Genomic DNA, 24763 nt, shown 5'->3' on the forward strand with positions numbered 1-24763 from the left:
TCTTAAGTCAATTTTTTCCCTCTCTCATCTTCTTAGATAAAAGCATTTACTTCTAGGTGGTAATTAGGTTCATTCCATTACCAAATACACTTCCAGTTTCTATGCTAATGATACACTTTCCTTCCTTCTCCAAGTAATGGATAACACAAAACTTTCTTTCCTTTTCTATTGTTTCCCTTTACCCATCCCTTCCATCCACTTGTCCTTAAAGAAAAAATAATTTTATTATGTAAGTAAATTTGGGATTGACTATAGTAGGGTTTCAAAAAGTCATCTAAAAGTATGTTCTCTAATTCTCATTAATTTTGTATGATTGTCTTCACTGAAGCTAGTCACAACACAAGCTCACCTTTCAGAATTAAAAACAAATTAGCAAAAGCTAAAAATGGGACATATTTAGAAAGGATGGAAAATTCCAGACTGCAGAGGGTAAGCTTTTGTGGTTTCTAGTCTTTTCCAGTATTTTAACATTGACAAACAATTACTCCCCAAGGAGAAGCGACACTTTCAAAAGGCTCCAGATTCCTAGGGTGGGTTTGTGGGAGGAAGCAGTGGTGGGATATGAGGGATGTCTATGTGTAATGTATATATTTTATAAAGGTGGCCAAGTGCCTTATTTTATAACTTGTGGAGACTTGAATCTTAAGCACACAAGATTTTCCTAAACTTCTAATTATTTTGGACATAATGATATTTTCTTATGAAGTAAACCAATTTTATTCTGAAACTAATGGAAGAATTCATTTTCTTCACATGTAATTTAAGTCAGATCTATTTAAATTAGGTAATTAAACATATGTAACTAGAATGTGGAGCAAGCATGACTCATGATAATGTAATCATAACACAACTTAATTTTTCCAGTCTTCCTTTGGCTCATTATATTCACTGGGAAAAAGTGTCCCTTGACCCTGATGAAAACTCAGACTGGCCCCATGGATTTTCTGCCAACTCTGGGCCATGGACAGTCCTGACATCATTTTAAATTATAAACACAGCCTCCATAGATGTCAATCAAAATATCAAACTCAAATTCCTTTCCCTTTCCTAGCTGGAACTGAGCAACAGAAAGTCTGAGCAACTCAACCAAGTATCCACACCTAAAACTAGTGCCCTCACCCTCTGATTGAAGACTCCATTTTTTTTCACTACACATATTAAATACCCATACCCAGGAGGGGTTTAACAAAACCATTCACTCTCTTTGTTACTTCATTTTGTACAGAAAGTAAGAGAGAGACTGAAGGGTCTTTATTCACCTGGGAATTCCAGATTAGCAATGGTACAGGTGTCTCTGCTCACCCCATTGAATCATCATGCTCGTTGACCCTGAGTTTATGCGAGATGCTGCTAAATGACAGCTGCTCAAGTCTGTAACCCCACCTGCCCAGACTAGAGAGCTGAGTAATGTTAGGCTCCGAGTCCTACCCATGTCATTGCAGATCAGCTGCAGCACAATCAGCACAATGAGGAACTTATAGAGATGAGTATAAAAATGAATTCTCCCGAGACCGAGTCAACATCCCCTCCGAATATGGAGGTAAATTTTGTCACAACTCTAGCGACCTTTCAGGGAGACGACAACTCCCACAGGAGGATGTTCACGTGCGTCACAAACCCACAGCCCCAGAAATATTGACAGCTGGGGTGAGCAGGGCCATCTTCGTTCTCCCTCTGCCTCCTTTTTTCTTAACTAAAAGTAACTTAGGGGGAAAACACGCCCTTTCTGAGCTTGGCGAGAGCCACAGATTTGTGAAGAGGCCCCACAGACCCCAGGCATGTGGTCCACATTTTTTCTTCTTTTGTGTTGCATTAATGATAGGGGTTGAATCTCTTCTGCCTTCACTATTGACTGAAGATTCGAAGAAAGGACAAAGCCGGTGTGTGGGTTTGTGTGTGTGTGTGTGTGTGTGTGTGTGTGAGGGAGAATAGAGCAAGTAGGGAGAACAGAGCAAGTAGCTAAATTGTAGAGAGTATAAACATATTCTTTTCCAGGTTCCTCCCTTCAGACCAGGACTTTATGGAATGAGGTTGGAATCATTGACTTTCAAAAACAGCACAAAACACAGCACACCTAAACAAATTACTAAAATTCTGTGGCACACCAAAGAATATATTTTTTTGCAGGTTTGACAAAAAATAGGTATACTTTTGATTCATTCACACTGGATAGCTATTGTCATTTTTTTTTTCAATTTGACAATCTAAGGGGAAAAGAGGTCAGTGTATGTTTTAAAAATTCTTGTGGCACACTGGTTGGAAATCGCTGTTCTATTCTGCACATAGTGTAATTGCAAAGGATACTTTTCCAAAGTAACATAGTCACTGGACTTAAATAGGAAGCAATTTCAGACTTTCACAGCTTAAACAGCATTCTGACACACACGTTCACTCATTCAATCACTTTAGTGCTCTGTTTTGATGTATCATTGAGAATAGTGTGATTCCATATTATCCCTGCAAAAAGCCCTTCTTAGACTAAAAACATTTATAATTTGCCTTATCAAACATTCATTCTTTACTTTGATAAAAATATGCATTTTTATGTCATTTCCATGATTATCATGAATTTCCAACATTGATATTGCTTTATAGTAAGCTCCTAATTTACTCAGAATCAGGAAAGCAGAAAACGCTAGGAGAACATTATATTTGTCAGAAAAACCCACAGAAAAACTCATATGCACTTTATTGATAACTTTTATAACCCAGATAGCAAGAATAAATCTTTATAGAACTTGGTGTATTACAGATTGTGAACTACCTTTTGAACCATCAAAGACAAATTACCTTCAGTATAATTTTATGTTGATTACTTTATCCGAATTCTTTGAAAATTTATAAATCTATGTCACACTGTAAGCCTCAAATAGCAAGAACATTCTTTTTTTTTTTTTTTAAGAACATTCTTTTTCCCCTCTTTTTTCCAAATATTTTCATTCTCATAAACCTTGGGTGATAATCCATGATTGTAAACCTCAATTAACTAGAACATTCTTTTTAACTTGTCCTCCCAAACTATCTTCTTTCTCAATAATACTAGGTAGGTTCCATAAATAAATGCAAATTGAGGAAAATCTGTTTTTAGGAATGTCCTGTAAGTTTTCACAGGAGATGCTCAAAATATTGTCTTCAAACAGTTGTAACAGAAAGGAAATAAAATGTTGAAGCTCCTTGAGAACCAAAAACCAAATGCAATGAAGGGTCTCATTTTAAATAGTGGCTCCACGGATTGGAAACTAATCAGACCTAGAGTCATTATAAAAAGGAAGCCATTCAGATGACCTACTTCAAAATAAGATGGCTGGGTTATAAATTCCCCTTCTAATTAATTTTATTGTTTTAGTTGATGGAACCACAGAAGTGAAAAGAACCTGGAAAAAGTGAGTGAGCACTGTACCCGGCAGAAGCCACACTTCCAATGCCTGCAACTACTTTAAAAAGGAATGAAGATGCAGGATGTTGAGCATTGGCTTTGAAGGTAAATATTGAGGCTGAAAGACATCGACTGGAAAGGTTATTTTTCATATTCAGTCAAATCAGTCTGACTACATTTCATTTCCTACTGTGAGTGGAATAGTCATCAAGCTAGAATCAGGAACTCCAGAGTCTTTTATTAAGTTTCTTTACTTACCTTCCATGGGGGTGTTACTGTCTGGTCGATTTGCGAAGACGACATCCACATACTCCAGCTGCAGCCTCTGGAGGGAGCCCTTCAATCCTGGGAACAGAAGCAGGACAAACCGAAAAAGTCCAAAATGAGCACTATTAGAAAGAGTTGAATTTTGGTTATCTTTAAGAATCTACTTTTTTAAAATTAAAAAGCATTGGATTAGCTTCAAGGAGGCATCTAATACAATGATGTGTTACTTGACCCCTAAATCCTTGTAAAACTATGTCAAAGTCTGATTTTGTCCCCACAAAGAAAAGTCTTAGCCTGGCTTCAGTGGCTCAGTGGTTGAGCATTGACCTATGAACCAGAAGGTCACAGTTTGATTCCTGGTCAGGGCACATGCCTGGGTTGCAGGCTCAATCCCCAGTAGGGAACCTGCAGGAGGCAGCCGACCAGTGATTCTCTCTCATCATTGATGCTTGCTTCTCTCTCTCTCTCTCTCTCTCTCTCTCTCTCTCTCTCCCCCTTCCTCTCTGAAATCAATAAAAAATATATTTTTTTAAAAATAAAATTCTTTTCTCTATGGCATTAGTATTCCCATGACACTGGAAAATACAGACTTAGTGATCATGTTGTAGTGACTTATGTGTGGTACTGTCCAGAAGCAAAGTTTAGAATAAAAAGCAGCCCAAGAATTTCTTCTTGAAAAATTGAACTAATGTCATGTATTGAATTACTTAATGGACTTATAATGAAATAGAGGTATATTTATTGCATGGCAAAACATAAAAATAATACATATCATAAATAAGTGACAACCAATGCCACAATGGGTTATAATAGGAATAAAAGGGTTGGCCAGTGAGGGCGTTACTCAACATCTCATTGATTGGAACAAAGTTCAAAGAATCTTAAATACAGCTGAGCTCTATTATTTCTATTACTCCCCATTCTTTTTGGGAAAAACAAAAATACTAGAAGCTATAAAGACTGAAGAGGTAATATAAAGGACAGAGTGAGAGCTTACAATAAAATCTAGAACCCATAGTCTGTTTCAACTCTAACCATTTTATCACATTCCTGTGACTATTCAGAAAAAAATATTTAATTTCAGTAAAATTAATGCTTCCCTGAAATAGAATGTATTGTACATAATATTATGTAACCGAAAGGACAGTGTTCAAGAGTCATTTTATCTCATTTCCATGAGGCACAGCATTTCCTTATCAGCCTATTTAATTCTTCAGGAAGACCGGAGGGTTTTCTCTTTTTATTACAGGCATAAAATTAATTGCATGCTAAATGAGGCTCTTAAAAATTTAAAGTTGGCTCATTTAAATTTGATTTTTCAAACTAGTTTATCGGCCAGCCCCAATTACTTTTCTGACAGGAAAATGGAGTGCTGGACAATAGTTCCGGAAGTATTTTTCACTCATTAAGAAAGGATTGTCTATGGTGGCAGATCGTTAAAAGAAGCATTGATGAGCAGATTAGGGCAGACAGGTGTTATAAGGTCCAATGCCTGCTCTTGAAAAACTGCAGTGACTTTCAGGCTCAGGGTATTACCAGCTACCTCAAGGGGCAGCTTGCCATTCAATTTAACTTAAAACTCTATGATCTGAACCACTTTTTGGAAGCAATTGTATGAAGGAGTTAAGGGGAGGACCGGATCACGAAGCAAACAAATAGGGTGTTACAAGGTCTGAAAGGTTGGAAATCTACCCTAGCATGCTGTGTGATCTCACTCGGCTCATTTCACCTTTTTTTGTGATTCAACTCTCTGCTCTGCAGTGGGGATAACAGTACTTGCTACCTTCGGAACTGCTGCTCCGGAGAGCAAATACAATCAGTTGTAAGTACTTTGTAAATATAAATAGAATAAAAAACAGGCTCCAGAGGGCATCCAGACAGCTAATCATAACCTAAGGAGCTAAGTGCTCCAGGGCAGTGAGTGCACTTGCTGAAGGCACTTTGACCTTAACCTGTCCCTGGACACCTAGGCAGTATCTATCTGCTGGAGTGAATAGAAGAGAAGCAGGGGGATTACTCCCTGCCCTTGAGGAATGTCTAGAAATTAACTGGCAATTCCTCAAAAATCCACAGGATGATAAATTATGTTATACAAAGAAAACGGCTCTCAAGTGACTGTAGGAAAGAGAAATCTAAGTTCATTTTTCTTTTAGGTTCTGAAGTTGAACAGGAACTGTATTATTTATAAAGTGATCCTTAATTCAGTTTAAGCCTGTTGTACAGGCATCTACCTAAAGACAGGTGCTCATTCCAGACATTAAGCAGGTTGGCATGCGCGTGGGTCAGGTGCTCAGGGTTGCAGGTCTAACTGTAGAAACAAGGAGATCGGTAGTTCGGAGATTCTGCAAGGGTTCTATTCATATATGCCGCGTCGTCATTTTTTATACCTATAGCACATTTGATTTCCTATCTACTGGTAGCTTGAAAAAAAGTTGCCGTCAGTAATGTACACAGTGTCCCTATGTAATTTTCCAGGCTCTTCTCGGCAGACCTCTCAATCATGATGTAGGACACACTTGCTTTTTTTGTTTAAATAAAGACTGCACTGTACTAGAATAATGTAAGTGCCTGCCTCTCCCATTATGAAACCTGGTTATTCTGGTGGCTAATTTCTATTACTATGAACATGATACACTGAGAAGGAATCCTGGGGTGAATCCACTTGTTATGAAATTTATTTTTAAATTAAAAAATAATAAATTATCTATCTATCCATATCTATATCTATCTATCTATCTATCTATCTATCTATATATTATTGATTTTTTTACAGAGAGGAAGGGAGAAGGATAGAGAGTTAGAAACATCGATGAGAGAGAAACATCGATTAGCTGCCTCCTGCACACTCCCTACTGGGGATGTGCCCGCAACCAAGGTACATGCCCTTGATTGTAATCGAACCTGGGACCCTTGAGACTGCAGGCCGACGCTCAAGTTCAGATATTAGGATTAACCATTTGCAATTCATTAAAAATGGTTAAGCAGAGCTTTCTCAGATTATTTTCTTTTTCTATTCCTAAAACGATGACAGTGGGTTTGTGTTTTGAATCACATAAAAAAACTTGTTTACCTGAAAGGCAACTACAGACTTAGACACAAGTTTTGCCTATAAAAGCACACAAACAATTTACTTATTCTTATACTTTGGCTTACCAAACCATCTCTATTCTTTCACGTTAGATACCAAGAAATTGGATCTGCCGAATTTTAACACTGGCATACTAGTACATTTGAGCTTAATAAATGTTTGTAGAATGACTACTAGTAAATGAATAAATAGACTTTCAGAACCTGAGAGAACCTTGGGATTCTAAATGGGTATAATAAAGCTGTTAATGGGACTTCTACCCCTTCCCTGTGACTCTAAGGAGAATGTTATTCCTAACTGGATCTAAGGCAAGGACTTTGGACTCATTGAAAAGGTCTTTCATGTGAATTTTTTTCAAAACTACATTATTCACAAGTCAAGCTCATTTTACATGATATGAACTAACTCAGGTGGCCAAAGTTACCCAGCACACAAGTGGCCTGAACTCTACATAAGTCAGGCTTCGACACTGGAAATTTATACACACATTAAATTTAAGAGCAATTCTCAAATTTAATGTGTGTATAAATTTCCAATGTCGAATAGTTGAATAAGGTCACCTTTATCACAGAACAAGTACCAATGAAACCTAAATTTTGTAAATCATTCAAACTTTATTTTGGGTCTAGAAATCTCATGTCCCTCCTTTTATTTCCCTACAAAATTTACTCAATTCCATAATTTCAGTCCTTTTTGCACTCCTGATTATTTTTTGTCTTTGGCTGAAGCTATAAACTGTAAAATAACAGCAACAATAACAACATAATAATAATAGATCCCAATTCTTTTTCAATCTCAAAAGTTTGAAATTTTGTGTTAAAGTTTGATTCTGGGTCGACTGAAATTTCAGCTGAACAAGTTTATGCATCCTGAGAGATTAGTTCCTAAGAGAATTCTTGACTTATTTAAAAGGAGAATTTAAGATATTTCTATTAGGTTATATGAAGCTTCAAGAAAACAGATTTTTAGATTTTTCTTTTTTCTTTCTTTTTCATAATTGAGATTTTATTGTTCATTTTGAGGACCAGTACACAGACATTTCAATTTGTACACAATTCTTAACATATGTACCAACGTTATAAAGTCATCTGAGCTATTTTTTCCTAAAGTTATTTCAGTGACTTTCAAGCTTAAAATTTGGAGACTAATTTTCCTTAATAGAGTATCAAGTACCAATATCTTTAATGTTGATACGCTGTTACATCAAAGTCCCACTAATTCACAATTTAATATCATATATACTACATTATCAAATTTTCAATCTTTCACAGCAAATTAACAAAATTACTAGGAAAACGACTACCACATCAATGATGTACAAAATTCTGTAAGGGAGAACCAAGATCAAGGGGTGGTTTTATTTAGGGAAGAATTCTACCAAAAACATGTGAATAGAAGTAATTTAAGATGTTCAAGACATAGGAAATGCACGACTGACTCCAAACTGCCATTTAGTATGCTTTGTGATATAGGATATAAAACTGCCCCCATCTATGGAATGTTAAGCTGAAGAAAACGGATTTTAAAAAAGAGAATCCTGAAATTATGAACAATTACAGGTAAATATTAAAGCAATGGAGATTTGGTAAAAATCCCAGTAGCATGATGTTCTTTTTTTCTTTAATATTATATTTCTTTGTTGATTGCCAGTTTGAACCACTTTCTTAATCTCTTTTTTAATTAGTTAGAGTAAAAAGGAAAGGAAAACAAGAAGTCTGTAGGCAGCACCCTCTGCTGTGTTTGTTCAACTTGTTGCTACGAGCCGACAGGTTTACTTCTCATTGATAAACTTCATTAGAAGACACAAGGTAGGGGGTCAAATGCTAGAGCAGGAATGATAACAGTTTTGAGAGACAGGTTAAATTAGACACCAAAGCCTGAAAGGCATTTTGTTTGGGTGAAGAGTTTGGAAGCTTTCTCTAGTGCTGGAATGTGGTCATTTATATGGCAAATTTAGAATGTTCCTTACTTAGTAAAGGGTGTCCTTATCTATAGAATGGTGACGAGAAGTTGCACTATAAAGTATCATGCTGATGATGACAAATAATTTATTAAGTGTTTATTATGTGACAGACACTGCTCAATGCGAATTACCTAATTTCAATCAATGTATAGTAACACCATAGGTCGGAATATTTATAACCCATTGTATAGTCAAGGAAATGCAGGCTTAATGACGTTAAATCATTTACACAAAGTCCCCCAGCTCATAAATGACAGAGATGGAACTCAAACCAAGTTCATCTGATTTCAAAGCCCAAAATGCCTACAAATATATTAAAAATTAATTAGTAAGAATTACCAAACTCAAACAAAAACTTTGGAAACAACAACCAAATATAATTATTACTGTTAAAGTAATATAAATGGATTACTTCCATTGATTTAGTACATATGTTTGTGTTTATAAGTAGGTTGTATAGACAGAGAAGTTAATGTAACTACAGGGAAAAGTTAGGAAGGATATGCACCAGATAGTCAAACTGTGGAATGAAATGAGGTGAGCAAAGGAAGGACTTTATTTCTTTATCTACTTTTATTTTCAAATTGGTGGGATTAGAGTATACTTTATAGTTTAGGTGACTTTTGTATTTAATAAATAATATTAGTTTTAAAAGAGACAAACATCATCTGTCTAAATGATTAATTATGAATCTAAAGTTATAAAATCTTGGACTTTTCTGAAATAGTTCATGGACTAGTATAAAGATGTTGAAAATATATGGCAGCCCCTTTTAACATTTTTTTCTTTATTGCAAAAGGTATAGGTATAAAATTTTGTAATATATAGACAATGAAGAAATAAGTAAAAATTCCACCAATTCTCATAATCCTCACAATGAATTAGAGTAGTTGTACTCTACTGTGTGATGGTTCTTGCAACTATTTTAGTTCCTGTTTATTTCTGAGCTGTAGCAAGTTTTAAGCACCATCGCAAAAGCAATGGTACCATAAATCAGTCACCCAGTGGCAATTTTCTACAAATTGTTTTCTATGCATATATACTTTTTTTAAAGTATAGGAATCTTAACATATGTTTACACAAAAACTTGTACACAAATGTTTATAGCAACATTATTTATATAACAATTAAAAAGTGGAAACAATCTAAATGTCCATCAACTGATGAATGAATAAAAAAATGTGGAATAGTCATACAATGAAATTTTATTTGGCAATAAAAAGGAATGAAGTACTGACACATGCTACAACATGGATGAACATTATGCTAAGTGAAAGCAGCCAGTCACAAAATATCACATATTATACGATCTCATTTATATGAAATGTCCAGAATTGGCAAATCTATAGACAAAAGTAGATTAGCGGTTGCCTGGGGATGTGGGAGAGAAGGTAAGGAAGGGTTGGGAAGTGACTACTAGTGTGTATAAGGTTTCTTTTTGGGGAAATGAAAAATGTTTTAAAATAAAATTATGGTGGTGATTGTGCAACTCTAATCATATGCAGAACCAATGAATTGTATACTTTAAATGGATAAACTTTTATGGTATATCTATTATATCTCAATAAAACTTTTTTGAAAAGCCTTATGCAAGTGTTTTATTAATGTTAGCATAGCTGTACCTGACAACAGTTCTAGAAATTTTGGACTTTATCTGAGTTTCCCTTCTGCCCTCTCTATCACTACACTCCCAACACACAACACCAGGAAGAAACTTGGTTGATTGTGATTCTTTTTATAGAGATTATTTTTCCCCTCCCAATGTGTTTTGAATGTATTTGGCTGATACCTTTCTTGAATCAGCAGCCCACAGATAAAAGTAAAATGAAGCAGCAGAACCTACCTTCGATTATATGTTTTCTTGACAGCCCTCTTTCCGTTTCAGCTCTAACAAGAAAAAGAAGCAAATGACTCTGAGTGGGGTGTGCTTTCTTTTATCGCTGTTTCAAAAGTACAGAAGAATGGTTGTTCTGGATGGAATTGCTAATTTTATACCCTGTTCTTGGCAAATTCTGCACCACTGCAGGCTGAGGAGGAAGGCTGGTGGGCAGCATACTGAGCCCCTTTTCTTCGGAGACCCCAGGAGATGAATTAACATGACTGTCACCACCCCACAGTAATAACAACTCGGCCACCCACACCCTGTCCATATATAACTTGACACATGGCTCAACGTCCCTACCTTGTTCTTACCAATCCCAAGCAAATGAAATAAAAGGCTTGCTAGAAGTGTGTGAGCTTACTATAAACTTGCAGGCTGCTGATGGCATTAGCTTTTCCGAAAAGGAAGCAAATTGGAAAGTGCCTTTTGACTTTCAAAAGAAATGAACAATTATTGTCTTTTTATGAAATCTGAGCAAACAACTTTTCCGTGAATTAGTATCTTACAAAGACCAACATTCAACCAGGACTTTTGCCATTTCAGACCATTCTCAAACTCTGGCCAATTGGAAAGAAATGTGGTGCTTGGGTTTTAAAGCATTGCTGAAATGTTTCTTCAACATCAATACCTTTGTCAACCTTAGTAGTTTACCATTCGCATTTGGCGACTTTGCACCTTTTATAAGTATATTAGATAATATTATATATAGTTCTCTACTACATACTGGTTCTTGCAGATTGTCTTTCTTCCTGATTATTTCTAAACCATACACAAGGTTTTGAGTACCACTGCAAAAGCACCAAGCAATGGCACCATGAATCAGAGAATAGACAATGTAAATTTGCATTTCACCATGTTGCCTTATTTTTATATAGACTACAATGGTAGTAAAGATCTAAATTCCATTTTTTTTTCATATTCATCACAAGCAGGCTCAAAAACAGCAATAAAATATGAGTGTGTGTGTGTGGGGGTACACATACAATTTGGTTAGAAGATTTCTAAAAATCTGGTCTCTGCCTCCAATTTGTTTTTAACTATTTTCTATCAATTATAGGGTGGTAAATGAGGTTATGTTTGTTTGTATTTACATTTTGTTAAGAGATCCTTGAGATTTCCATGCAAAGGCTTATGGAATAGCTTGCTGTATTCTTACATGTTTGTCTTAAAGGCCAGGATTTCTAAGTCCTGCTGGATAATGTAAGTACCAGTTCAAACACCAGTAGGCCCATCAGAAGCCATTCATCCTGTGACATTTGTTCTGCACCCCACACCAGAGAGAGGCTTTCTCTTTCATGTGGCCTGGCAGCGAGTGATCCAGGAAGCTCTGCGTTATTCTCCAGTGAGATGCCCCCTTTATCTGCACTTTCAGAGCCCTCTGCGGAAATGATCAGAGACTTACAGTGGGACCAGACAAGATATTTTTATATCCGTATTCCGGAGAAGTCTCTGAGTGTTGGCAGAGTTGAATAGCTTTTCTTTGATGATGCTATGTGCTCATTTCCTCTTCCCAAAATTTGGACTCTATTTTGGTCCTAAGTATGAGGTTGAGATTTGAAAAATCTCTGTGAATCACTTAGTAACAAGTGACCTCATGCTACTAAATTTCTTTGGAAGCATCTTGTTAAAATTGAATCCTAGGCTAATTGCTATTTCCTTCAAGTGAGAAATAATCATCTTTCACTCTAAACCAGTTGATTTTGGCATATTAGATGTGAAATGGTGGCCTAAAAAGATAAAACTACTAGCTGTTTCCTACCAAGTAGGGAAAATAAAAGTTATTTAACTTACTTTCCACCCCAGTAGAGTTTGGTTGTTATGACCAGGCTGGACCTCCTGTATGTTAAACAAACACACACAGAGAAATATTAAATAAATTATTTGTAATCATACTGTCATATTATTATTATAACACCCAAAGAATTTATTGCACCACACATTTTTTAAAAGTTGGCAAAGAGATAAATTTGTTAATTCACACCACTAAAATGTGAGAACAAAGAAGCTAGTGAGTGGGGACTTGAAGTCAGATACCAGAAGAAGAGGTTGAATAGGAGTGATCTTTACCTGGAGGGGCTGGAGGAGGTTGAGGGTTGTGACAGCAAATAGGTGAATGGGTGGTGGCAAAGCGAAGGGAAGGGTGGCATGGAGGGTCAGAAATAGTAAATGAGAAGGGTAAGCGATAGGACTAACTGATGGATTGCTGTAGGATCTCAAACAAACAGCCACCCACTAACACTTACTTAGCATCTGACATAACCCTGATTGAGTGTGAACTTTCCTGGGGGTAAGTCCACCCTCTAAGGACCATGGACCTAATGGCTCTGAGTTACTACCCTTTCTAATCATCACATTCACAGGCAGGATTTGACTACATGGAAATATGAATAATGAAATAAATTGTAATGTCAATAAGTAGGAATTAAATTTCTATGAGTGTCATTTTAATGGAAACGTTATTTTAGGAAAACAGTTAAAAAATCCTTAACTCAAAGTTTTACCACCTTATTCTTAAGGGAATACAATGTGGAAATCTTGTTCGCAAATGTATTACTTTTTCAAAATCACACTCAAAGGGAGGAAATGCCATTATGATCATGGAAAAGGAAATATGTCTTGAGAACTATAGTCATGTAATTTAAAATTCAGAGGTGGATCTCAGTGTAATTTAATTTCTCCAGGTATGTAATTCAATTGAACTCACCTAGAAAAAAAATCATTTGTGATTCAAAGGTTAAGACCAAACTTTGGGAATAGTTGAAATAAGGCATTTATAGTTTCATCAGCTGCAGCGGCAATGCCTCAGGACCCTCAGGTATAAAAGCCTAGCCTGATGAATGATAACCAATGAGACGATGGTAACAAGTCTGACAACTTGGCTGCGACAAGAAAAATTCGTAGAAAATGTCAACAACCGCATCTTACTGAAGTTAATTCCCTGAAACCCAATGTGAATCACTGTAATGGAAGGTCTACAGATATAAGCATCTGAAGATTACACACTCCAGAAGAGCTGGTGCACTTTTCAGGTTGATCCATCAGCCTCATGACACCTCATGATAGTGTAGTAGTGATCTGCTGGGGGAGCTGGGCTCCTTTAGCAAACATTTTCAGAGCTTCAACAAAAGGCTGGATGGGATAGTATAAAAAATGAATGCAGCCCTTGTGATTATTCAGAGCATGTGGACCTGCAAAAGCTGCACATTCTACTCAAATACTACCCCCATAGACTCACTTATTCTTCCAAAATTAGGCTTTCTGTAAAATGTTTGGCCTACATGGGTGTGCACACTAATGTTAATGTTCAAACAGCATGAGCAGACAGCAACCCGGCAAATTTTCACTGACCTCATGGAGGCATTTAGAGTGGGTGGAGGATGATAACATGAATGTTTTACTTTGAGATGGCACAGGCTTCAGAAGACTTTTGCCCACCTTACGTCACTTTATCAGCATGACACTTTAGGGGCAGGTATGACATCCATTTTAGAGGTGGAGAAATTGAGGCTCAAAGAAGTGAGGTAACCTATCCTGGACAGCACAGTTAGCAAGTGGTGGCACTGGGAGCAGAAGCCAAGTGTGCTCTAGTTGAAATTGCTTGTGTGCTTTGGTGATACAGTTTATCTTTTCACCAGTTTTCTGGGGGTCGTGGTGAATGGATATCAATATTCTGTGGCCTGGTGATAGCTTAAGCTTTTATTTGCAAGACAGAAAGGCAGTGTGTGAAAGATGCATGTTAATCTACTTCCTGTAGGTATATAATAGGTTCCGAAAACGATGGAGCTTGATGGGTAAATGTCCACGGAAAGAGCCGTGGTACTGACTCCTCCCCTCCTTCCTCAGGTGGACTCTGTCAGCCTACCCCCGCTGCAGATCTCACTGGACTGCTAGTGGACTCATCCCCAAGGTCTCTGTCACAGGTTGAATTGTGTCCCTCAAAAAACATATGTTATTAAAGTCCTAACCCCCAGCGTCTCATACTGTCAGCTGATTTGAAAACATGTAGTTAATTAAATTAAGTTGAGGTCACATTGGAGAATGGTAAGCCCTTAATCCAGTATGACTGGTGTCCTCATAAGAAGACACACAGACACACATGAAGGGAGAATGCCAGGTGGTGATAGAGGCAAATGTTGAAGAGCTGTGTGTGCACCAAGAGATACTAACATTTGCCAGCAAGACCACCAGAAGCTGGGAAGAGGGAAAGAATGATTTTACCCAGAGCTTCAGAGGGAACATGGCTCTGCCCAAACCTTGATTTTGGATTTCTGGCCTTCAGAAGTGTGAGAGAATACATTTCTGCTGGTTTAAGCCATCCAGGTTGTGGCACTTTGTTACGGCAGCTCTAGGAAATGGATACAGTCCCTGTCTGGGTAGTGGTGGATGGACCAGCATGCTGAGTGGGCAAGTAACTCAGGCAAGATGGAGGACTGGGTAGGAACATGAATATGTTTCCATATTTAAGGTTGAATATGGTTCTCTCTTAACAGACTTACAATCCCTGGAGTTGGGGAGGAAGAGAAGTGAGAGGGAGAAAGTAGGTCACCAAACTTTATTTATTGACAACTCCATAAATTTCTGGTTTTCTATTTCACAAGTCCCTCTATCCCTACCAAACATTTCTCTAAGAGTGAGGAGCAAGCAGCCCTAAGAATACATGGAGCTTCCCCTCAAGAGGGGGTTTAAATGCTTCATGGAAAGGCATAATGAAATCAGTCTTGAGTTATACTCTGTGAGAATGTCCCTTTTTCCTAGACCAGTGGTCGGCAAACTCATTTGTCAACAGAGCCAAATATCAACAGCACAACGATTGAAATTTCTTTTGAGAGCCAAATTTTTTAAACTTAAACTATATAGGTAGGTACATTGTTATTAACTTAATTAGGGTACTCCTACGGCTTAGGAAGAGCCACACTCAAGGGGCCAAAGAGCCGCATGTGGCTCATGAGCCGCAGTTTGCCGGCCACTGTCCTAGACTAAATTTTATACAATCTGTGTACACGCATGGGTGCAGCATTCTTTGTACTATCTCACTGATACTATAGAATTGTTATTCATTTGGCCATCAGCAGAGATTATACCAGAGCAGAAGAGAAATCCACACTTGTCCAATGGTCTTTGTTGGGCTTTGCCTGATTCTGTACTCATGCTGGGGAGAAGGGGGTACTGGGACTGACACGCATAGTGAAATGTAGGGGGTTGTTCCCCTGCCCCCAGATGTTATGGCATCCATTGTTACCACTGGCTTTGGCTACAGAAGGTGATGGAATGGGATGTGACCCCCCCCCCCACAGACAATAGGTCTCCCCAGACACAGGAGAGACACTGGCAGGTAAGAAAGCTTTGGGGTATTTATCCCAAGGACTTCTTATTTCATCATCTCTTTGCATTTAGAGTTGTTAATAAAATGAACAATGAACATAAATACATATGTATATACAAACAGCTTCCTGTTAGCTGGCTTCCTTCACCAAATTACCCTAAATAGCAGTCAGAAGCCATGAAAATGTCCCTTTCTTTTATTGACAAATACCTCCTAAACATTCCCTCCTTCTTGGCTTAACCCCATGGTAATTCTTTATGATTAATGACTAATCAATAAGTTTTGAAGCACAAGTAATGAACTTGCTGGTATTTATTTTCAAAACTCTGTAAATCAACTAAGAGTTGACTTCTTTTGGGATAACCTTTTGGTCAGTTGCCATCCAATTTTATTTTCCCTTCTCTGGTTATAAAATCATGTCAGTCTTTTTAAAGGCAAGTAAATTATTGTGGTGAATGCATTACCTCCAGCCTTTCTTCTTGATGATGCTCCCCAGAATCACTTCAGCCCTGGAGGGGAACACAGACAGTGTCTTAGGGTACAGTGGCCTGGAAATGCAAGAGTCAGTGCAAAACACCAGAGCCATTCCTTGTCTGAACTTTCAGGGCCTCCATGTCCCGAAAATAGAAGCTGCTCTCAGCTGGTGGCACAGTTTCCTCTGTTTCTGCTTGTGCCTGCAGAATCCCACTCCAGAGCATCGCAGAGGCACCTGCCAAATCCTTTCACGCTGGCAGGAGACCACCTGTGGTCCTGACACTAAGAAACAGTGCAGTCATTTGGCAGTTTGGTGTTTTTAAACCACTGATCTCATCTCTAAATGTCCTACTTGGCTGTGTACCAAAGGGGAGTCAAGGTTTTGCTTCTATTTGCTATGGCTTCTAATTACGACCCAGGAGAACAATGAGAGCTCACACTGTTTAGACAGACAATATTGACTCCCACGAGATCTTGTAGGATACAAGTGGGTTTAGAAGACCCAGATGTAAGGGCTGCAGATGCAGTGGCCCACACAGAGAATGTCCTGGGTTCCAGTAACAAGCATTGTCATAGACGCAGGACATAAGGAGGTGTAGAGAAGTGTTCTCCCTGCACCTAAGGCCGGGTCATGGAGAGGTATATTGAGGACATACCCACTGTCTTATCCCCATCTTTCTAGCCCAGCTGGGACCCAAGCTTGAGGAGACTACAACTATCTTCTAGGCCCCTCCCAGTAAGACCAGTTCTGCTCTGTGAGGCTTTGTGAGTGGGGACATCAATGGAATTAGCACTTTGTCCACTAGGGTCCTATAGATGGGAGTCATTACTAATCACTATGTGTCTTGACTGAAAGTTCTGTCTGTTGTATTTGGGAGCCTGGCAATAGCCATGAAGCAGTTAGCTATGGAGCGCACCCCAAATAGACGTGTGCTGAATGTTGCAGTGTTCTTTTCTTCCTCCCCTTCTGTCTCTCTGATGGTTGCCTTTGCAATCTTGCTTTTCACAGTGGGAACCTATCTCAGTTACACACTGACAAATCAAACAGTAATTAACCAGAACTGATTCTTCTTCACAGTAGGAATACAAACAGAACTCTTTACACACTTGTTGACCACTCTTCCCCTTTTTCAACCTTAGCCCCATTTGGTATTGAGCAGGATTCAACAAAAGAAGAAAACACTGAGAAAGGGTATGATGAAAGGAGCAAGGCCTTATCAATTTCATTTGCTCTCCTTGGACTCAACAGAAAACATCAGGAATGTGGGCTCTGAACCTCCTAGAGGGCCCTTAAACATTTACACCTGCCCTTGAAAAGGAGGAAACCCACGCAAGGAAAATACACTTGGACCAGGCAATGATGAACCTGATTCAGCAAGTCCAGCATTTTGATTGTAATTCTCACTCGGAGTGGGGTGGAAATTAGGCCTGCAGGTGACCATGCACCTCAATCCTGTTAGAAAATTGCAGAGCTGCTCAAGCAGCTGTCCAGCTACTTAGTGCCTTTCAGCTCTTGGAGCTGCATCCATGTTCACAGTAGGAGGCCAAGGTGTTCCCATTCTGTTCTAAAATATGCTTGTTGTGCTGGAACCCAGAGGACATGGACCTTGGGGCTCACATGAGGGCACATTACCCAGGTGCTCTGACTTAGCAGTGAGCCCTGTCCTAGAGCCCAAACCTGCTCTGGGGTTCATGGGAAGGTTGTGGCTAGATGGGACTTCTCCAGCAAAAGAAGCGAGGCCTCTTTGCAGCCCTCTTTGTCCTCAGAGTGGAGTCTGAAATACCCACTTGTAAAAGACTAGAGGCCCGGTGCATGAATTCGTGCATGGGTGGGGTCCCTCGGCCTTGCTGGCGATCGGGGCCATTGGGGCCGTCTTGCCCAGTCCCGATTGGGGTCGATCCCGGGGGGAGGGACTGTGGGAGGTTGGCTGGCCTAGGGGAGGGACCTCAGGAGGTTGGCCGGCCCAGGCCATGGGAGGTTGGTTGTGGGAGCACATTGACCACCAGGGGGCAGCTCCTGCATTGAGTGTCTGCCCCCTGGTGGTCAGTGTGCATCATAGTGACTGGTCGACTGGCCCTAACGATCATGTAGGCTTTTATATGTATAGATATTGGATTTCTTGGTATCTTTAAGGATCCTCCTTTAATCTCTGATCTACCTGTAATGCTATGTGGAGGAACATGCCTGCAAACAGGAGAATCAGTTCCTGCTTCCCTCCAAAGAGGACGGCCCAGTTTCCTTCGAGGGTCAAGGAACTATGAAATGTGGTTATGAAGTAACAACCACATTGGAATCTGCTCCTTTATTTGCTCACTCATATTTTGAACTAATATTTATTGATCTCCACTGCCACCACTCTGGGCCCAGCCACCTCTGCCCCTCATGTAGACCAAAGCAATTACTTCCAGCCCATTTTTCATACAGGGGCCAGAGGTGGGAAGATTTGGTTGGGCAGAGGGGGCCAGAGATGCCCTGGTGATGGTGGTGGAGGGAGGGGGAAAAGTGGTGCCATAACAGGTGTGGCAAGGACAGATCCTTCTCACCCGCATATCAACAATGGTTAGGGCAGAGTCTCATGGTCCTAGAAATGCCACTTGAGGGACACAAACAGGTACTGACTTACTTTCCAGCAGCGTAGACCTCGGCAGTATCAAAGAGATTAACTCCACTTTCGTAGGCGATCGTCATCAGCCGTTCAGCAACCTGCAAGAGGATGCAGTCCGTCAGAAAAGCCAAATGCTTTTCAAACCTGGGAAGCAATTTTGAATCCTTTAATGGTCTTTAAGAACGTGGAAATGTCCCTAACCACTGCTTGTTTTTCTCAGTTGTAGTAAAGAAAGAAAACCAGAACTTCAGCTAGCCTATCGAGGGTGGATGCATCTTCCCCTGAGATATAGCCGGGCACTGAGGAACTTCCCTTAGCGCCGGGATCCAGCAGCCCCAGGGAGCTCAGTGGGGTGGATAGATCATTGCTCACTCTGCTTGGAAGGCCTGGTTTGACATTCTTTTTGGCACTGTAATCTCTCTGACACAGAGGGTCATTTGTTTTGCAGTTGACTCCATTTCTTCTCCTTTCTCTAAGCCAATGGATTGTGGCACCTGGGTGACTTGTGACTTAAAAGTTTGGACCTGTTTTCCTCAAGACTTAGCAGACTGTTTTGATGAATGAAAGGTTAGACAGAACTGTGACTGTTTTAACTCAGCAAAACCCCAGACACCATCAGAGTGGCCAGCCAGCCGAATCCACAGGACAAGCAGAGGAGGGAGTGGGGCACGGGGACCCAGCTCCTCACTGTCAGCCTGAAAACGCATCTCCAGGCTCTGGTCCTTTCCTTTGTGCTGCTGATGCAAGTGGCAAGTGTGACAAGAGAGTGGGGGTAGCTATAAATGACAGCTTGAGGGACAGCCATTGAGAAATAGCGATAAAGAGAGGTGGAGAGGGGCCATTTTTTCATTTAGACTTATTAGCCAATTGGGAAATTACACACCTCACAAATAATTAAAATTGATTTTTCCATTTATGCTTTTGATTGTGGGCTGAAGTGCTTTATCAGCATTTCCAAGATAAAGTACTTTCCTGTTTTAAAATTGGCCAACCAAAAAAATTCTTAGGCTAGCACAACAGAGTCCCTACAAGTCCTTTAGGAAAAAAGCAGCAAAAGCACTACGACTGCTTTTAATTTACCCCAATTAGAGATTAAAAGTTAAGACAAGCATAGTTTTTCCCATCATGACTGTTCTGTGTTTAAGAAATTACTGTGCTTGTATTATAATATTAACCTTGTGCCATGTCACATGACATGCTGATGGATTGTTATTGGAAAACATACATAATAAATCTTATATATAGAGAAATTTTAAGATAAGATGGAGACTCCTAGATGGAGAGTTCGACTAAATGATTGCTGAGATGTTTCCCAACCGTGGCGTTTGAAGACCTCAACGCGAAGCAATAAAATCACTGAACTAAGTCAGAAGACCAAATTCTAGTCCTGAGTTGAGTTTATTGGTACCTGCAATTGAAAGAACCCTAACTACTTTACTGATGAGAAAATGTAAGTAAAACTCTGAAAATTAAGTGCTATAAGATGATAATACACTCCTACCATTATTTAAAAATACTATTCATATGAATAACATCTATTTTGGTTTTACAATGAAGCCAAATCATCTTTGGGAGGCACCTCACAGGGTTATTGGGTTATTTAGTTTCATGTTTGAAAAATTTTGATGTCCAGTGGCTACTTAATATATGGTTGAACTGTCCTAGTAACGGGGACATCATCCCTTCCAAAGGCAACACTGATGATTGCATCACCCAGCACATAATGGTGTGGTCATCCCAGGATCCCATGTTTGTATTTGCTTTGTGCTGAGCTCACCCGAAGCCAGAGAGAAAGTGGGAAAATCTAGGGAGGTGAATTTATTGCTATTGGCTTACATTTTTGCCACGTGGAAATATTTGAGCTCCAGCAATTCAGCCACTGGTGTGGCCGGTCTGCCTGTGCCTCCCTTCCTTCTCCTTGCTGGCATTCTCTCTGCAGGGACCTGGGGGAAAGCTGCAACTCTCTCTGGAAGGAGAGTAGATATTTGTCTGATCTGCATCTGAGGTGAGAGCTGCTCCAGCCACTCATGACAACTTTATTGTGCAGTTTTTAGAATCATAATTTTGAAATGATTCATTTCAGAGGCTGACCTAGGCAAGCTGGGCCACCTCCACACACCCTACCTGATACCAGTCAGACGGCCCTGTGATGGCCACCCAGATCCTCCTTCAGAATTGAAGGACTTATTCCCGTAGCTGCTTAGGAATCCTGGCCTTCAAGTTACCAGCCCGCTCTGGAAATTGCACTTGGCTAAAGAGAATCGCCTAGATCAAACCTACTTCCCAGAGCAGCCTCTATCCCAGTGATGGCAAACCTATGACACGCGTGTCAGAGGTGACACGCGAACTCATTTTTTTTGGTTGATTTTTCTTTGTTAAATGGCATTTAAATATATAAAATAGATATCAAAAATATAAGTCTTTGTTTTACTATGGTTGCAAATATCAAAAAATTTCTATATGTGACACGGCACCAGAGTTAAGTTAGGGTTTTTTCAAAATGCTGACATGCCGAGCTCAAAAGGTTCGCCATCACTGCTATCCAATGGTTGGTCATACAAAGGATGTAAATGCTCAGTCCTTTTGCCCCAACTTGGGACAATCCTACATTGCCATCTCAGCTTTGGAGCTCCCAGTGGGGTCAGCTGAGGTCATTGTTGAGACTGCATCATGCCTCAGTTTCACTATCTGCCCAATTCTGCTTCCTTCTCTGCCATGTGTTGATTCTGAGATCACTTCCTAATACTGTTCTGCATGCTAATCTCCATCTTGGAGTCTGCTTCTCAAGGAATCTCCTATGTGACAAGCTTTCTGTGGTGACCTATGCCCAATACTGGGAACAGGAATTCAGACAGATAAGAATATGTGGATAAGACTCATCCCCCTGGATCTATAAGCTAATGCTAGTGGCCTTGGGAGCTGGGTATAGATCCCCAGGACCCCCAAGCTTCTGTTTAGGAACGATAGTAAGAACCACCTTTACAAATGACTTGTTCTGGGACAGGTACTGGGCTCAGCACATTATAGGTAATTCTTAATCCCTTCACCTTTTTCACCCAGTTCTCCACACCCTCTCCCCTCTGGCAACCATCAATCTATTCTCTGTATCTATGAGTCTATTTCAATGTGTTTGTTGTTCTTTAGATTCCACATATGAGTGAAATCATTAGGTAATGAGCTTTCCCTAACTGAGTTACCATAATTTCCTCTACCATAATTTCCTCTAGGTGTACCTATGCTGTTACAATGGTAAAGTTTCATATGAAAGTATTCCTTAAATGCAATGATAAGCATATAACCATGATAAGCACTATTTTTGAATTGTAAACAAAAATTTAAAGGAATGTAATGAGTGTCTGCCATTTATTGAGTGTCTGCTACCTACTAGTCAAAGGGCTATATAAATGTCTTGCATGCATAACATGGTTAATTCTTTCTATAGATCCTGGAGGTCCACATTATTATCCCATTTTACATAGGATAATCTGAGACTCAGAGCAATTGGATTAACTTGTCCAAGCCGGGATGACCAACTGTCCTGGTTTGCCCTGGTCTGAGAAACCCCTTGCTAAAATAAGAAAGTCCATGCCAATTGGGACCACTTTGGTCACCCTGAATGGAGCTAAAACAAACAACATCAATACAATCTTTCTATAAGGTGACTAATATTCATTCCAAACTGGTTCCTTCTCCCTATCTACTGAGCCTGCACATATAATGCATTGACAGTCTCAAGGATTAATAGTCTAAATGTGAAAAATACAAGAAGCAAGATAAAATTGAAAGTAATACTTGAGTCAACCTTAGCCATTTCCCATGATTACAGCAATCCTTGTAAAATGCCAGAAACTCGGGCAGAATACTCCTACCACGTAGCTCTCTCTGCATTTTCTTTGATCAGCACAATGGAAGATAAAAGTAACTTACCTCATCTGAAATTTGACCTCCAAATGTCACCCATGTTCCTAGAAAAGAATAAATATTTGTATATTACTTACAACATAATCATTTTTCTAATATTGTGTATAATGAGAGGAAACAATTTTTCTTACAAGACTACTTCAACAGGTTGTTTATGAAGGTACTTGGAGGAGGGGCACCTGGGGGCTGAAGTCCAGCCCATCCTCCTCCCCGCACTAAGTCATCCAGCAGGAGTCTGCATCCCCCTGGAGGAGAGAATGCCCTTTCTTCATTCATAGGGACCATATTTGCTAAGGGCAGCCCATTCCTACACAATGCTTTCTCTTCTGACAGAGGACCATGAATGCTAATGTGCAATAAGGGACCGTTACCATGCCTGCTCTGAATACACACCCATTCTTGCTCTCACTTAGCTAAGGAGCCACCCTTAGTTGAAAGTGAAGGTAAGATCTTGGGTTGTGGTTCTTTCCTTCATTGTCTCCAACAGTCGAGTCTGTTTTGTATTCCCTCTTACCTCTCAAAAGGAAGCCTCTCAAATGTCTTCCCAGTGCCCACTTCCAAGCCCCAGGAGGTGACACCTCCTTGTACTTACTTGCAGACTTGTTTGCCTGGCTAAAACAATGTTGACCAGCTTGCTATTTTAATAAAATTTGAATAAGGTACCAACATTTAAATAATTAGGAGATTTTTCTTTAAAATGTCTGATTTCTAGTTTCTCTTAACAACAGAAGGCTGGGTGTCCCCACAGGCAGACATCCCTGAATTGGGGGCAATGTCCTTGGGGGGAGGGCTGTGCCCTCCACGGTCTGTCCAAGTCCGCATACCTTCCTTTGCATTTCCAACACTGAAATCAAATGCAGTTGTTATTTCCCGCCGCATGTTTATTGCTCTTTTTTTAAATTGTAAAATTAAGAGAAAAATAAGCTTGTGCATTTCCTAAAAAAACAGAGTGGAGGATTCATGAAAAAAAATAGGAGTGTACTTTTTTTTTTTTTTTTTGCACATGTGAAGAACATAAAAACAAAGATTGTTTGCCCAGAAAAATTATAACTTAAGGCACCATAATAAAACCAGCCATGACTGGTATACAAAAAAGATGGGCGTTGAGAAACTTAATGAACTGGAGAAATGGCAGTGTTTGTTTTTGAATGAAAGCAAAATAAGTGGTCGCTGTGAGATACAGTTCTCTTAGGTGAAAAAATAGCTATGGCATCAAAACCTTTTTTACAGACAATACTGTTATAAAAGAGTCTCTTTTGAATGCAGCAGAAATCATGTGTCCAGAGAATAAACAAGCATTTGCAAATTTTAGTATAATCAGAATCATTGTACTCAGCATGTTAAAAATATGGTTGAAAACTTTCAGAATAAGTTAAATTATTGGTGGCATTTCCTATTGCAGCCAATGAGAACACAGATATAAATAATAACATGCTGTTCGCTGTGCTTATTTGTGATATTTTGAGAATTTTGGAAGGGTCAAAGAGCTTTTGAACAAGAAGTTCTGCAAAGCACAACATCAGGGAATGGTTTACTTTGTGATGAGAAAGGTCTCAGACCAGTGGATGTAGGATGCTCTGTTTTGAGTTATGTGTTGACTACAGATAGGGCTCTCTCACAAAGGATGGGGCTAACATTGAACCTGTCAAACACCAGATCCCCAGGCGGCAGCATTTTGTAGGGGCACTAAATATTGAAGTCCATAACTGTTCATTTTCTCATTCATCAGGAGTTTGCTTTGGGCTGAAAAGCTCAAGTGAGACAGGCGACGAATTCAATAATTAATGCCATGAATTGGTTATTCTTTTGCATCTTGGAGCAAAATCAGGCCGGTGTCTGCTTGATGAATTTGCTGGTTTACTT

The 24763-nt window shown here is 39.4% G+C and overlaps 1 protein-coding gene across 4 annotated transcripts in view; it reads right to left on the minus strand.

The window, feature by feature from the left end:
• Positions 1-24763, minus strand: part of KCNAB1 (potassium voltage-gated channel subfamily A member regulatory beta subunit 1) — a 309666-nt gene that overhangs the window by 43708 nt on the left and 241195 nt on the right. For 2 of the 4 annotated variants that reach the window (XM_023755164.1, XM_006090325.3), the window contains exons 3-8: positions 22907-22944; positions 18998-19077; positions 16364-16408; positions 12368-12412; positions 10538-10581; positions 3635-3721 (exon numbers count right to left, since the gene is read on the minus strand). In XM_023755164.1, the coding sequence (XP_023610932.1) occupies positions 3635-3721; positions 10538-10581; positions 12368-12412; positions 16364-16408; positions 18998-19077; positions 22907-22944 (339 nt within the window). The remainder of the gene's footprint in view (positions 1-3634; positions 3722-10537; positions 10582-12367; positions 12413-16363; positions 16409-18997; positions 19078-22906; positions 22945-24763) is intronic. The other 2 variants (XM_023755165.1, XM_023755166.1) reach the window with 1 other exon arrangement.

This window comes from Myotis lucifugus, unplaced genomic scaffold, assembly GCF_000147115.1.
Source record: "Myotis lucifugus unplaced genomic scaffold, Myoluc2.0 scaffold_70, whole genome shotgun sequence".
Taxonomy (NCBI): domain Eukaryota; kingdom Metazoa; phylum Chordata; class Mammalia; order Chiroptera; family Vespertilionidae; genus Myotis; species Myotis lucifugus.